Source organism: Lithobates pipiens, unplaced genomic scaffold (assembly GCF_037356315.1).
Source record: "Lithobates pipiens isolate NorthernLeopardFrog02 unplaced genomic scaffold, aLitPip1_a1.2 Scaffold_1, whole genome shotgun sequence".
In the NCBI taxonomy this organism is placed as follows: Eukaryota; Metazoa; Chordata; class Amphibia; order Anura; family Ranidae; genus Lithobates; species Lithobates pipiens.
In genome coordinates, this window is record NW_027507685.1 from 119,279,676 (window position 1) to 119,296,781 (window position 17,106).

Here is a 17,106-nt window from a genome sequence, read left to right on the forward strand (position 1 = left end):
CATTATGATTTAAAAAGAGTAAACACAGTTGGTTGATAATAAATGGCTTCATCCAAACACTAACCATGAGAGAAAGAAAAAGTTTTTGTGTTATTCATATTCTCTGAAAAATGGGCAAGAAATCCTAATTTCTGCCAGGATATGTAAACTTATGAGCACAACTGTATTTATTCATTAACAATTTAGAAAAACATTTATTCATTTTCCTTCCACTTCACAATGATGTGCCACTTTGTGTTGGTCTATAACATATAATTCCAATAAAATACATTTACGTTTTTGGTTGTAACATGACAAAATGTGGAAAATTTCAAGGGGTATGAATACTTTTTCAAGGCACTGTACATACATATACTAGGGCAAATTTAGATGGGATCCAATTAACCTACCAGCACGTCTTTGGAGTGTGGGAGGAAACCGGAGTACCTGGAGGAAACCCACGCAGGCACAGGGAGAACATGCAAACTCCAGGCAGGTAGTGTCATGGTTGGGATTTGAACTAGTGACCCTTTTGTTGCTAGGCGAGAGTGCTAACCACTACACTTTAATAAAGACATTCCATTTGGCTGTTATCCTTGTATGTTGCCTGCAATCTTTTGTTTTAGGGCCAGTTCACACCACATACAGTCCAGTGCATTTTTTTTTCTGCATCAAAAACACATGGATAGTAGGTTATATGGTTTTCAATGGCATAGTTCACACCAGTGTGGTCAGTTCCAGAAAAAAAAAAGTTGAATATTCTGCATTTTTTCTGTACTGAACCATACTGGGATGTGATAAAACGCATCAAAAATGCACCAATAGAGCCTGCATAGCACCTGTAAAGTGCCTCTCCTGTCCGAGGGCTTTCACACTGGAGCAGTGCACTTGCAGGATGTTAAAAAAACTCCTGCAAGCAGCATCTTTGGAGGTCCTGCCCACTGAACTGAATGGGCACCTCTGCCAAACCGCCAGCAAAGCAGCGGCGCTTTGTGGGTAGTTTTAACCCTTTTTCGGCCGCTAGCGGGGGTTAAAACTGCCGACAGCGCCGACACCCCAGTGTGAAAGGCGGGAGGATAGCATTCAGCTTTTAACTGTGGATAGATCAAGTTATCTACCACACCTAAACTCAGACAATGCATTCCTATGGCCCCATTCACACACTGCGTTTAGTGACGGTTTCGTTACATGGGGTTTTGTGTGGTTAAAAAAAATTATTTGATTACGTCCAGGACTGATTTATCGCAGCTATATGTGCATAACCGCAGGGAATCGCAGTGTACTATTTCCCCTGCGGATAGCAGTGGCAACAAGGAAAGAAAAACAACAGGAAGCACATCAGAAATGGCAAGAATGTTCCACTGCAGCTAAACGCAGCCATGCGTAATCGCTGCTAATCGCATGCAAAACTGCAAGTGATCGCTGTGCCTGGAGTTTTGGAATTTCAAAATAACAAAACATGCTTTTACCAGTGGCAGAACAACCACCCGTGTGAAAGAGGCCTAATAGTCCGGAGCACCAGGGGATCTGTCCACGACAGCCTGGCCACAAATGAGGAGCTTGGGTCTTGTTAGGTGTGATGCAGACAGAAAGAGGAGCAGCTGCCATTACAGTTCATTGCACTGGTGAGGAGGCACAGAAGGTATAGAGCGGCACTTCCATAACAGACATGGTTTATACATTAGTCCACCACAGAGAATAGTAAGACTGCAGTTCAGTTTTAAAGCTTAGAGGATATATCTTGACTTGTTACCAAGACAGGAAGTGATGTCAAATCTCCCCAAGCAGAACACAGATGACATAAAGACCTGAGAGTAGTTACAACCTTTTTCCAGGTCTTTGTTAAAAAGCTTTGGTTGGATTTGATGCAATTATAGATTTCCCCTAACGCATACAGCATGGGGAATAATGAACTTCACAATCTAATTACTAAGGTCAACAAAAACCTTTTTTTTCTGGCACAGTGTTGCAGAAGGTTCAGTGCTGGTTGGATGCACAGGCTGACACACAATGCAATTAGTATGTCTGTAGTAACCACTGACCTGCTCATCCAGCTTGTATACCGGGCTACTCTGCGAGATGGTTGGACTGCTGCGGTGTTTGCTTCTGCTATCATGTAAAACCACACGTCGGTTCTCTGGTGACAGACTGCCCGGACCAGGATCATGTTGGGATTCTGAATATGAGTGATGCTCATAAGATCTCCTGTTGATCTCCTCTCGGTTTTCCTTTATAGAGCTGAAAAAGCAGAAGCTGAGTTTCACACCCTCCTAAAATTCTACATTAGATCTACAGGCACTTCAAGTAGTAGTCACAATGTGCAATAATGCCAAACATCCTATCAGAAGCCAAATTTTGGTCAACTTTCATGTCCCTCTTCCCAACATAACATACCTTTCTTTTAGTACCCCAAAGCTCAAGTTAGCCATGGGAAGCAAGGGAAATGCCCAGTACATCCAAATATGAAAAAGCATGTGATTCACCTCCCATTTTATTGTGACACCACTGGTAATTGACAATTGGCTCAGTGGTGTTCTCAATCTTGTGTAAGCTTTAACTAGAGTGAACTAGAGCTTTCACAGGGCTTCCTTTGGCTTTCTTCCCAGCGGCTGAACAAAGCATCAGAGTGCAAAGGAAAGATGAATTTGTGGTGCTGCTGGAAAGAGGCAGTAAAAGTGAACCTGGGGTTTGCTCTAAGACCTCATGTACACTGCTGTGGGTAAATGGACGTTTAAACACTTATAAAAGCAAATGCGGATAAACGCGGCATGTAAACGCAGAAAATTTGACATTTTAAACGCGGGTGTAAAAACGTCCCGTGTACATGAAACCTAAGAGATTACTTTTGAGGCACAGTGGGGTGGATTTACTAAAGGCAAATAGACTGTGCACTTTGCAAAGTTGCGCTCTGCAAGTACAGTTGCTCCAGGACTTAGTAAATGAGGACATTTTCTTAATCACTTACAAGGAAAAAATAAAATAGCATTTCTGCTTGGACATGATTGGAGGATGGAAGTCAGCAGAGCTTCTGTACATTTACTAAGCTCTGGAGCAATTGCTCTTGCAGAGTGCAACTACACTTTACAAAGTGCACAGTCTATTTGGCTTTAGTAAATCAACCTCAGTGTTACCACTTGAAACTCTGAATTTTGTACTAGTTGCCTCATTTTACTTTGCATTGATAAGGCATTCTGAGACACTTATTACACCATTAGCGAGCCTGCAGCTACTAGGCTACTAAGCAATATAAGAGGGCATTCAGAGACATTTAGATCCTCCAAAGATTTTGTGTCTAAGCCCCTGTACACACGGTCGGAGATTTCCACAACCAAATCCGTCAGATTTTGCCCGTCGGATTTTGTCCGTCGGATCTTGTCCGAAACTGTTGCATACACACGGTCGGACAAAGTTGGCGAAAAATTCGATCTTTCAGAACGTGATGACGTAATTTCGTTACGATGGGACTACATTCAGGCTAGTAGCCAATAGCTTTGATGTAGGAATTTGATCTGAGCATGCGTGGCACTTGGTCCGATCAAAATTCTCTACACATGATCGGATTATGTCCGTCCGGCCCAGTTGGCCGGGAAATATTTCCAACATGTTGGAAAATTGGGTCAGACGGATATTCCGACGGAATCAGTCCGATGCATACCACACACAGTCGGATTATCCGACGACGCGGTCCGATAGGACACATTCCGACGGATTCTCCGACCGTGTGTACAAGGGCTATGAGTTGCCAGTGGCCCTTGTATCAGACAGATATGGAAGCAATAGTGAATTGTCCTACCTTGCTGTCATCCATTTCCTGGCATGCGTATGTGTTAGTATTGGAGATCTGGTAAGAATCAGATTAAGAGGGCATCCGCCTGTAGGTGGCTTATTCACTTTCCGAATTTTTGACTAACCAAACATGAAAAGTTCATTAAAGATTTATGTAACATACACTTTTACATGTGGTTTATTTAAAAAAAAAAAAAAACATGCAGGAGCTTAAAATCGAACAGGTCTCTCCAGCAAGTTACGTTACAGCAGATCTATACTGTGTTAACCAATAACATGCTCCATCATGAGCCTCCTGCCACATAACAGATAATAAATCAGATTCTAAAATACCCATTCTAAAAACTTTTGCTCTGGGATCTAATGACTGCTAGTCAGGTGGTCCAATGCAACAAGTGATCAAGTCGTGGTTTACTGAGGGTTAAGGACTCTCTTCTCATCCCCAAGTAACAGTGCTTGATACTAGACATGTGCACTGCCGTAAAAAATCGTTAATTTGCGTTTCATTTGTATTTTTTTTTTGTTTTTTGGGTCATTCGTTATGATCGCAATTTGTAAAGTCAAAAATTCGTAAACACAAAAATCCAAAAATAAAATTATAGGTATTGGAATTTCCTTTCAAATTTGGCTGTTAGTGAACATGACGAATACATCCGAAGTTATGAATTATCAGAAAAAATTAATGCCGCATCTAAACAAATGGAACAGACCAAATTAATAAATAATAATAATAAAACGTTTTTATTATTAATATTGTTATTTATTATTATTAATTCATTATGTTGCATTCGTTTAGATACGGCATTTTTTATTTCGGATAATTCATAACTTCGGATAAATTTGTATTCGTTACGTTCACTAACAGCCAAATTTGAAAGGAAATTTCAATACCTATAATTTAATAGTTAGTAATCGTTAAATTATTAGTAAGTTATTATTTCAGTTTTTCGAATTTTCGATTTTTGAATTTACCAATATTCGGGAAAATGTGTTAAACGGGTTTTCGTTAATTCGGATATTTCCGGATTAACGAATTTGTCAAAATTTGTCAAAAAATTAATTAGAAACAAAATGAATTGTACATGTCTACTGGATACCTGAGTGATTAATCTGTGTAAAATTCAAGCAACCGACTCACCACATGTGGGTCCCGATTTTCCCTTCTCAGCTGCCCAGCCACATCTGTAAATGTCAGCTCTTTAATCTGAACTTTCAAAGGTTTTTCCCTAAATAGAAAAATATATGTGATGCCTCATTACTGAATTTAAAACAAATTTTTTTACAAAAAAAAAAGTTAGGAGGGTTGTCCTAAACCCTGGTTCACACTGATGCATTTTCTAACATGGTTCAGATCACATTAAACCGCATGACAAGTGAAATAACATGCGTTTTTAAGGAGCCCGTTCATATATATGCAGTGCGGCAGCCATCTGATTTTGAAAAGGGTCCTGTGCAAGTTTGATGCATTGCAGTGTGATTCTGAGGTCAATAAACTTCAATGGAAATACTTTCAGATCGCTTATCTGTTCAATTGTCATACCAATTTAAGCACATTTTTCCTCCAGTCTTTGTGCTCCTCACACAGCACTGAAAACACAGCTGTATTCAAATCGTGCCCCTGATGACATCATTTCTGATGAAACAGGTAGGGAGGAGCCACACACACATGCTACAGCGCATGTGGGATCGTTGTTTGGCCATCTTTAATATTGTAACAGACCCTTTTATGGCTTTTGATATTACACATGCTGTTTATCACCGATTATAAATGAAAGTGTAATGCTTTTTAAATAAAACTGGATGCTTTTACAATACTGTACTATTGCATATGTATGACCCATTGTTTGCGGTTGAGAACCCATTGAATCGGCTATCTGGAGTCATTCGATTGGCAGTGTCTCTGCCTGGAGTCACCCAATTGGAGGTTCAATCTCTTGCCATTGGATCCAAAACTTGATAGAGCGCTCTCTGACATTCCTGAGTAAGGGGGGGGGGGGGGTTACTGTCTTTCTGGTAAGCCTCTGGTGTGGATAGTTCCTGGGTGTCACATTATGTCACTGTATCCCTTTCTCTTCTTGCATGGAATCTTATTTGGGACTTTTTTATTTTGATTAAAGCATTCCACCCAAAAATGGAACTTCTGCTTTAAGTGACGATGACGCCCTGACATATCATATTTGGCATGTAATTATTTTATTTTTTTTGGGGGGGGGCAGATACCCTCTTTTTAGAGGCATCCAGCTCCCACTTCCTCCCGGAGCTCCCAGAAGGAAGTTCACCGCGGCCTCAATGTAATTTTCTAGAGCACATCATAGAAGATTGCCCGACCATTCACAGCACGGCTCGCGGAGTGCATGCCCAGCTGTGAAGCCACAGCCTGGTGCCCACAGTAAGAATGCTGGCGCCGTGGAGAGGAGGGGCAGAGGACCGGGGCTTTGTATGCCCCAATCGCTGGATCTTGGGACAGGTAAGTATCTGATTATTAAAAGTCACAGCTACACTTTTTGTAGCTGCCGATTTTTCCTTCTTTTTTTTTTCGCCAGAACTCCGTTTTAAGTTTTCATGTCATCCATTTTATCTATTGTATTTTATCACATTGTCTGATATACCTCTGCACTTTTTTAAATTGTTTATATATGCCTGGTATCAAGGTTATAGTGTTCAGCAACTGATTATTTGGTCCAAGCGCAGATAGTCCCCCTTTTTTCTGTGTATCCAAATCATGTCCAAATCGCACCCAGATTGCATCGGAATCGCATTGGAACCCCATCATTTCGCACTGCAACATCCCTTGAAATTGCACTGCATCAGTGTGAACCTAGGCTGAATAAGTAGCAAACTACTAAAATTGTTATTTTTCCATCTATAATTGTTGGAATCAGACAGGAATTATTATTATACATCTACACAGCTGTTTGTACAGCCGAACTCAGCCATAGTGATGCCAGGCAGTTTCATATGTGTGAAAGCAAGGAATGTGACACAATTTGAATAGCAGAATGAGTTTCTATTCAGCCCACCTGGAATGTACTGAACTTCAAAGATGATATGGCGCCGGCTTGTCTGCAAGAACAGGGGGACAGCTGGTGGGGCGTCCGAGATCAAGCCACGAGATAGCAATCCAGTCGGAGCAGTTGCAATTCATGGGCAAACACTGCCCCCAGAGGCCAAGTATGGCAGGACTGTTAGCCTGGGGGAGGAGACGCCCCAGAGACGCTGATTGGTCTACGGGAAAGAGTAGGATGGGCTATGGGGTGTGGTATGGCTGAGGTATGTTTAACAAAAAGGTTTTGCAATCATGAGGTCTCTCTCTGTCTGTTTATTCCATCATGAGGCGTAGCTGCGAAGGTCGGATAAGTATGGCATATATTGTACTTTGATTGTATGCTATGTATTATTGTAACTTCTATTGATACCTTATGCACGCTGTATTATTTCCTTGGGAAATAAATAAGATTTGATTGACCTTAGACCGTGTATTGATTCCATAGCCAAGGGTGGTAGCATTGTGGTATTAACAATAACATGTGCTTGGCGTAATAGATAGATAGACTAGCTAAACTATAGGGACTAGACAAAGGAATACATAACTGATAATAATAAGAATAGAGTGAATTGATCAGTTACTTCAATAATAGTCCAAAATTTTAACCCCAGAATCATTTTGGACTATGAAAGGAAATTCAGAGTACTCAGAGAAAAAGTCCATATAAACACCGGAAAAGCATACAAACTACTCGGTAACATGTGAACACTAAACCAGTTTGTAGCCTGCACACACAGTATATACCTCTTTTCTTGTTGCTGGATTTTCTGCTGGGAATTTGGCACCCAAACCATCGTCGGTTGTTTGATCTTTAGATCTTGTAAGCATGGATCCACTGTTGCCACCTGGAAAGCAGTGCATTGTGGGTAAAGTATACCAAACTGGAATATCCAGAAGGTGCACCTCATTATTTTACAGCTCCATGCATTTATAGAAGAAACATAAAAAACACATTCTATGTAGCCCATATGTATTCAATTTTGAGAGCCATGTCTAAAGTCATCTTTATACTGTGCTAAACAGAATTTCCCATAATCCTTTTTTATGTTTAGTCCCTTTCATCCACTGCATACTAGCTACTTCACATCAGGCTGACAGGTGGTACCTGAGGGAGGAAGGTGAATGATACAAACTATATGTCCATGCCTTGTCCATGACCCAATGAATGGTTACCTCATGGACAACAACCTTCTCGACCCCCTACAGTCTGGCTTCCGCCCACAACATTCTACTAAAACTCACCAAGGACCTACTAACTGCTAAAACCAATGGGCACTACTCCATACTCATACTTTTAGACCTCCCTGCTGCCTTTGACACAATTGACCACCTGCTCCTCCTCAGCAAATTACACTCCCTTGGCCTCCATGATTCTGCTTTACCCTGATTCTCCTCCTACCTATCTCAGCGTACTTTCAGTGTCACTTACAACTCCATCTCCTCCGCTCCTCTTCCTCTTTCTGTTGGGGTACCCCAAGGCTCCATCCTTGGGCCTCTCCTATTCTCACTCTATACCTCTTCCCTGGGCCAGTTGATAACCTCCCATGGCTTCCAATAACACCTGCCGACTCATGCCGACGACATCCAGATCGATCTCTCCTCTCCTCAACTCATCCCCTCGATCTCCTCACGGATCTCAAACTTACTAAATGACATATCGATATGGATGTCACACCACTTCCTCAAACTCAATCTTTCTAAAAGTGAGCTTGTTATATTTCCTCCTTCATGGTCCTGTTACTTCACCATTAATATCAACAACACAACCATTGGTCCCTCCACACATGCCAGAGTCCTGGGTGTAATCCTTGACTCTGACCTCTCCTTCAGCCCCCATATACAATCACTGGCTAAATCCTGCCGCCTTAACCTCCACAATATCTCCAGAATTCGACCCTTCCTGACTAAAGACACCACAAAGCAACTTATTCACGCCTTGATTATTTCCCGCCTTGACTACTGCAACTCTCTCCTTAACGCCCTACCCTTAAGCAGGCTATCCCCCTTCAGTCTATATGAATTCTGCTGCTATACTAATACACCTCACTAACCAATCCGTGACTGCTGCTCCTCTCTGCCAATCCCTTCACTGGCCCCCCCTACCTCATCGTGTAAAATTCAAAATGCTAACCATAACATACAAGGCCATTCACAACATCGCCCCCATCTACATCACCAACCTCATCTGCAGATGTCACCCAAATCGTCCCCTTCGCTCCTCCCAGGACCTCCTGCTCTCTAGCACCCTTGTTACCTCCTCCCATGCTTGCCTTCAGGACTTCTCCAGAGCCTCTCCCATCCTCTAGATCTCCCTGCCCCAGTATATCCGATCAGCCCCTACCCTGTCCAGCTTTAGGAGATCCCTAAAAACTAATTTATTCAGGGAAGCCTATCCCAAACCCTCCTAACAACTATCCCGAGCCACCCCCATCAAATCATTCTCTGCAGCTATTACCTTTTGTACCACCACCCCCTCCCTTTAGAATGTAAGCTCTATGAGCATGGCCCTCCTGTACCTTTTTGTATTGAACTGTACTGTAATTGTGTTGTCCCCCCTATACATTGTAAAGTGCTGTGTAAACTGTTGTCGCTATATAAATCATGTATAATAATAATAATAATATCAGATCCTTCTTGTGCATACAGATTTGTTACGGTTTGATTGCTTAGTCAATTGATAACGTGGTACAGTAAAACCTTGGACTGCGAGCATAATTCGTTCCAGAAACATGCTTGTAATCCAAAGCACTTGTATATCAAAGCAAATTTCCACATAAGAAATAATGGAAACTCAAATGTTTCGTTCCACAACCATTTATTTATAAGTCCTTCAGTTTATAGTTCATATAAAAAGATTATAGCAATGTGATAGGATGTGTAACCATAAAATGTCCATGCACAATTGGAAGCCTCCACAAGGTGATTAGAAGCAAAATCCAGCAGGAGCTACAGAGTATAAAAGAGAAGAGAGGCACCTCCCATGGTCTATGTGGACAGCTTTACCTCGGATGCCTACATACTTAGATGTGCCTGTTTTAATCATCGACCATGTGAGTTGCTAAATGTTGGGCGCCTCTCTTCTCTTTTATACTCAGTTGTGACGTGCTGCTACTTGTATATCAAGACATCATTTGTATATCAAGTCAAAATATATTAAAAAAAAATTCTTGTCTTGCAAAACGCTCTCAAACCAAGGTTTTACTGTACTTTTATAAGCATGTTTATCAATTGTATTTCTACTTATTTAGAAACAATTATCACACTCAAGCTCCTGGGGAAGCGTTAATGCGTGAGACATGTGGACCTACATCAGGCATCTTCTACTATTATCAGGTGGAATTAGGCCTCTACAAAAGAAATTCCAAAGTATCCATTGCGGTTTACATCTTCTACATTGGGGCTAGTGTGGCGCATATTCATTAAAGCGGGAGTCCACCAGGACTCCGCGTTTTTTTTTTTTTTTTTAAAAGCCAGCAGCTACAAATACTGCAGCTGCTGACTTTTAAATAGTGACACTTACCTGTCCAGCGCGCCCGCGATGTCGGCACCCGAAGCCGATCGCTCGCTCGGCTGCCGGGTCCCGCCGCCATCTTGGGTATGGGAATCAGGAAATGGAGCCTTTCGGCTTCATTTCCCGGTTCCCTACTGCGCATGCGCGAGCCGCGCGGCGCAATCCGGACGGTCCCCGCTGCCTCTGGGAGCTGTGTGTTTCCCAGCAGGCAGCGGGGCACTTGCTGAAGGGGGCGGGCGCTTGCGGAACGGGGGCGTAACGTACGCCCGTTCCGCAGAGAGCTAGCCCGGAAGTGGGTGCAGTTACCTGGATTATCCAGGTAACTGCACCCCCCTCCCCCCTGAAAGGTGCCGATTGTGGCGCCGGAGGGGGGGGGGATTCCGATGAGCGGAGGTCCATTTTAGGGTGGACCTCCGCTTTAATCACAGTTAAGCCTGGTGTTTTGATAGAAGAAATGTTATCCTTTTGTGTCAAATATTTTTTATCCATCTTTTGTATGAAATAAGTTAAGTTAACTTTTATGAATTTTCCAAGTGCCTAAAAAGTCCATGTTTTCTTCCAATATTTTTTCTGTAATTATATAACCTTATAGGAAGATTTTTTTTTTTAAATGGATGGTCTGGCGAAAAGTACTCTTTAAAGTGAATTCCTTCATACCCAGAAGTACTATTTTTAACTCTCTGTTGCTGAACAAAGTAAAGAGGGATTAAGGTATGAAAGTGAAGGTCTTAAATTGCCTACTGACTGCAGTTTACTATACTTTTGGCAATATAGTGTGGATGAGTGAGTTTGGGGTGGAGGAACTTAACTGGCCTCAATCCAATAGAACACCTTTGGGATGAATTAGAGTGGAGAATGCAAGTCAGGCCTTCTTGTCCAACATCAGTGCCTGACTTCACAAATGCGCTTCTGGAAGAATGGTCAAACAATCTCATAGACACACTCCTAAACCTTGTGGACAGCCTTCCCAGAAGAGTTGGGAAGCTGTTATAGCTGCAAAGGATGGGCCAACTCAATATTGAACCTTACAGACAAAGACTGGGGTGACATTAAAGTTCATGTGCGTGTAAAAGCAGGTGTCCTGATACTTTTGACAATATAGTGTATATCTGGAACTCTGGTATTGCCATATTACATGTATTCGTGTCTGATGGGGCACAGACACCGAATTAAAAGTCCCAGTGCTTCCACAGGCTGATAGTCAGAGTAGTTATATGTAGAGAGCAAATGAAAGGCCAGACAGATATAAGGAGCCAACATCACTCAATAGATGTCTTTATTTTGATGGCAATATAGAAACATTTGAATCTGATCATCCACTGGCATAACAGATTTCCATACTGAGTTCTCAAACAGTGTCAAAGACCAAGCAGTTCAATGAGCATTTTCCCGATCCATGTAAACCACTGGTTGTCACTTACCTTCTCAGGTTTCTTGGTAGAGAGGAATGAGGCCTCCCTTTTGGAGGCCACTGTGATTTCACTGTAGGAATTCATTCCTGGAAAGAGGATCTTGCCCATGCTGTGAAAAAGTAAAAACAACATTGACAGCATTTAAGTTAATTTGATATCAATCTATCCAGGACAACATCTACAAGATGCTCTAATTTGCTTAGTATTGCCCATGTTAAACTAGCAATTCTGTCAATAGCAGAAACTCGCAATCAACACCAGAACACTTACCTGCTTCCATGACTTTCTCACTGGTGAAAATGCTGCAGAATTATGATAACCAGTAGAGCCATAAAAGCAGGCGAGTGGTTATTCTGCCTCCCTAGTGATCCTGTTACTGGTAGTTTGCTGTCACCAAAAGGGTCACTAAGCTGGGTATAAGTTTGCAGAAGAATCCCGTCGTTTCTGGCCTCATGGGAGAAAGATTTAGGTACCAACCTCACTGACCTACAAAAACGGAAGGTGCTACAACTAACCCAGGTCTCGTCCATCGCCTCACAAATGGCTGAGGTTAACTACAAATTGCTCACCAGATGGCACTACACCCCGGTGAAGTTACACAGGATGTTCCCTGACAACTCCCCGCTATGCTGGAGGAATTGTGGGTTCCGGGCCACTCATGCACACATATGGTGGTCATGCCCCATTATCAAGCCGTTCTGGTCGAATGTCATCCAGATTATTCCATGTATCTCTGGCACCCTCCTCCCTGATGAACCCTGGACAATTCTCTTCCATGCTACTACAGACCCTGTGGGCCGATACAAACGCTCTATCATCCCACACCTGCTGAACACAGCTAAGGCACTGATACCTGCCCTGTGGGGCCAATCAAAGATTCCGTCACTGAAAAGTTGGATGCGTAAAATCGAGGCAGTTCACCTCATGGAGGACATTACTCATGCCAATAAAAATTCCTCGCAAAGAACCCTCTTGACTTGGTCTTGTTGGACAGAATTTACCTCCACTACATTCTACGCAGATATCTTAGCGCAGCCCCACTGAGCAGCGCAAACTAAGCCTCTACATGTCACCTCGCGCGCCACCGTACCCCCACCCTCTCTCTCCCCTCCTTGACCCTTCTCTTCTTCTCTTCCCCCCCCCCCCCCTTTTTTTACACTCTCTTGCCTTTTTCTGTTATTTCTCAGTTTCTGTGATAGACAACATGATACCCGGTCCTTGAATCAGGGCTGTGTTCTTTGCTCATTATCTCTTGCTAATTACTAATCCTGTCCCCTGGTGTATGGGACTGGGTGCTGTATGTGGATTTAACAGTTTATGTTTGTTGTTTATCTTTAATAAACATTTATTAAAAAAAAAAAATAATAAGTTTGCAGAAGAAAATTTAAAATGGAGTACAAGTTCACTTTAAGCAGGTTACATGTAAAAAAATAAATAAAAAAAGACAAAAAAAAAAACTAAAACAAAAAAAAAACCATACACTGGCATTTGCAGTGACATTTGTGCATCTGTGTACAAGACAACATATTATCTGTTCTTCCATGGAGGAAAATCAAACATGTTAACACAAGTTCCTTTAAAAAAAAATGTATGTATATATTATAGAAAAAAAGGGAAAAAGATCGCGCTACAGAATAATGTATACAAGTCAAAATAATGCTGCAGTTCTAATATATACCAAAAAATATATGTGAGTAAAAAGAAGACAAAGAGAACCGCGCACTCCCTAAAGTTTAGAATAGGGTGACTGGTCCCTCCAATTGGGGGACAAAACTTAAAAAACAGACTGGTGGACAAATATAATATCCCCTAGTGCAGGGGCCAATATGTGTTTGTGAAAACACTGTGTATACTGAACTTAATAGACAACAAAAGTTCTATTAAATATACAAAATATACATTTACATAAAAAGGCAAAAATTACAAAAATCATATGTGTGAACAAGTGACCTTAGTAAAAAATAATACTCTATAGTGAAATACAAAACGTGAAACAAAATTGATCAGCAAATAATCATAAATTATAGTCCATAAATAAAACTAAAAAGGAACACCACGTGTGTCAAATAGCCTCAGAATTCTGGTTGCTGCTCCAACTTATGGAAAAAGCTATAGTGCACCACCACCAAAGGGATAAGATGGCTTCTTACCAGATATCCTGGTAAATCACACTTTGACAAATCCAACCGACCACCATGGGTGTCTGATTCCCCAGCTTTATTGATGCTCGGATGTCCTGGTAGATCACACTTTAACAGATCGAACCGAACCACGTGGCACCAAGTGCCAGTTCAAAGGTATTCCAATAGATTGATAGGAAGTTGACCATAAAACGGAAAAATACTCCAAATAGTGAAATACCGTTTATTAAAATATATAAAAGAGGAAGAAATACACTTACAGTATTGATGAAAAAGAAGGCATATCAAAAAAGGGATGCGTCGGCCGAACACAGTATTCCACAATTTGTATCCTTATGTTGAACGAGAGGCAAATCCTAGCGTGTCACACCGTTTTATGGTCAACTTCCTATCAATCTATTGGAATACCTTTGAACTGGCACTTGGTGCCACGTGGTTCGGTTCGATCTGTTAAAGTGTGATCTACCAGGACATCCGAGCATCAATAAAGCTGGGGAATCAGACACCCATGGTGGTTGGTTGGATTTGTCAAAGTGTGATTTACCAGGATATCTGGTAAGAAGCCATCTTATCCCTTTGGTGGTGGTGCACTATAGCTTTTTCCATAAGTTGGAGCAGCAACCAGAATTCTGAGGCTATTTGACACACGTGGTGTTCCTTTTTAGTTTTATTTATGGACTATAATTTATGATTATTTGCTGATCAATTTTGTTTCACGTTTTGTATTTCACTATAGAGTATTATTTTTACTAAGGTCACTTGTTCACACATATGATTTTTGTAATTTTTGCCTTTTTATGTAAATGTATATTTTGTATATTTAATAGAACTTTTGTTGTCTATTAAGTTCAGTATACACAGTGTTTTCACGAACACATATTGGCCCCTGCACTAGGGGATATTATATTTGTCCACCAGTCTGTTTTTTAAGTTTTGTCCCCCAATTGGAGGGACCAGTCACCCTATTCTAAACTTTAGGGAGTGCGCGGTTCTCTTTGTCTTCTTTTTACTCATGTATATATTATACACATACACACACACACACACACACACACACTTATTTGGATCAGTGTTCTTTTCCAAGACACTCTTTTGCAGGGTCCGCTTAGGCTGGATTCACACCTATGCAGTTTTAGTGCTTTTTGCATTTTGCAGATTTGCACTACAGAACGTGTTCCATAGGAAACAATGTTAAATGGACTGTAGTCCAAATCTGCAGAATGCAAAAAGCACTAAAAATGCATAGGTGTGAATCCAGCCTTAGTATCTGGCCCCCAATGCCTGAATAGGAACTGTAATATACATTTTCATGTATTACCTAAAGGTGGCACTGTTGTAGAGGTTGTACATAGAAGGAGAAGGCAATCTACTAAAGGTAACTGAAGAAGGTGCACCCTGGACATTCCGTTCATTTGGAATGGTCTGGTTATTTGGCATAGTGGTTACACTCAGCACTGGCAGTCCATCTGTTGAGAAATAATAGTTTTACTGAATGCAGTAAGGGGACAGGTCATTTTAAAAGTGAGGTACATTTGGCTAAAACACATTTTCCAAACTTTGGGATTGAATAGGTGCTGACCAGGTGACAATATTATAAATTGAAACACCCACCAAACATAATGGGACTTTAACCTGAAGTTTAGATATGGGAATTTTTATAGTTACAGTTGTCCAGCTTGGACCAATGTAAGTATGTATGTGCCATACCTGTTGGATCACTCTGAACGCTGGAAATCACGGCAGTAGGCACTGCTACGACAGTGATCTCCACTAGTTTCTGGGTCCTCATGCCATTGGAAAGTATGCTTTAAGTGTGACATTCTATATAAGTTTTTTTTTTTTTGCAAATCTGTTTATTGGAATTTAGACAGTGAACAAGCAACCAAAAGCAAAACAAAACAGACAAAAACAAAAACAAAAACACATACATTGGTCACGATTAGAGTTACAGGCGTGACGTGTAAAGAGTTGCAATATAAGACAGTGCGTTACATACAAAACATGTCGGAGAATTCAAGGCATCTCACCGGCCACAGAGAGTCGTCTCCATGTGCAGTAGGACGACTCGGGACTAAACCACGCTACTCAGATATACAACATTTCCACTGGTGCATATTCCTATTTATTAACAAACGAAAATGCGTTAAGTAGGCTGTGGGTCTGAGGCCGTGGAGGCATCCGCCAGCCAGCTGGACCAGACCTTGTTATATTTTTGCGGGCAACCTCTATTAACATAGCAGTCCTTGTAGAGAGGCAGGCTTTCGTTCACCAATTTTTTCCACAGGGAGAGAGGGGGAGGAGTGGGCTTACGCCAGCTGAGCGCAATGGCCTTGCGGGCATAGAAGAGAAGTAGCCCAGCTAGGGTGCGCCGCGCCACAGTGGGAATTAGATGATCTAGCAGGCCCAGTATGCAAGTTTCTATAGAGAGTGGGAGCGATATGGAGGTGACCTGTGTAATGACCCCTAGTATCTCCTTCCAATAGTCAACAATGGCTGGGCAGGTCCAAAAAATATGAATGAAGTCCCCCGGTATTGTCCCACAACGCCAACATCCCGGGGGGGAGGCGGGGTTCATTTTGTGCAGTCTGTATGGGGTGAAATATGCTCGGTGGGCCATCTTAAACTGTATCAGCCGATCTCTCAGGGAGACCAGGGATCTGAAGGGGAAGTCCCACATGTCATCCCAATCATCATTATCAAAGGTGGGAATGTCTCGCACCCACTTATCTCTAAGTTTCCCCAAAGTAGGGAGGGAGGTCATTATCAAATGGGAGTAAAGTGTTGAGGTGGGCTTAGTGTCACAGCTGGACTTGAGGAGGCCCTCCAGTGCGGATTGGACAACCTGGGGGGGAGAGCTGGAGAACTGGCACCCGAAGGCATGGGAGAGTTGTAGATACCTAAAAAAATAATTCTGCGGGACGTTGAAATCAGAAATCAACTTGGGGAGTGGAGCCAGCGATTGGTCAGAAATCACCTGGTCCACTGTTCTAATATTGAATTTAGTCCAAGCATGGGGTTCAGGCAGTTTGTAAAACTGCTCCAGGGTGGGGTTTCGCCACAAGGGGGCAGCTGGAGAAAGTGCATTGGTAGGGTATTTTTCAATTTTAAGTCCTACCCCCCATGCACGTAACGTAGTGCGCATGGAGGGGGTCAGTGGGTACGGGGCCTTCGGGCCACGATAGAGTAAAAATTTCAACGCCTCCAGCGACCCCAACACCGCCGCTTCAACCA

At 42.1% G+C, this 17,106-nt stretch overlaps 1 protein-coding gene across 3 annotated transcripts in view; it reads right to left on the bottom strand.

Annotated features, from left to right (window-relative positions):
- The window catches only part of CUNH9orf43 (chromosome unknown C9orf43 homolog), a 55,439-nt gene that overhangs the window by 26,092 nt on the left and 12,241 nt on the right, over positions 1-17,106 (bottom strand). For all 3 annotated transcript variants that reach the window (XM_077474951.1, XM_077474966.1, XM_077474959.1), the window contains 6 exons: positions 15,194-15,341; positions 11,744-11,843; positions 7,556-7,656; positions 4,904-4,991; positions 3,773-3,885; positions 2,022-2,217 (listed from right to left, as the gene is read on the bottom strand). In XM_077474951.1, coding sequence (XP_077331077.1) covers positions 2,022-2,217; positions 3,773-3,885; positions 4,904-4,991; positions 7,556-7,656; positions 11,744-11,843; positions 15,194-15,341 — 746 coding nt within the window. The remainder of the gene's footprint in view (positions 1-2,021; positions 2,218-3,772; positions 3,886-4,903; positions 4,992-7,555; positions 7,657-11,743; positions 11,844-15,193; positions 15,342-17,106) is intronic.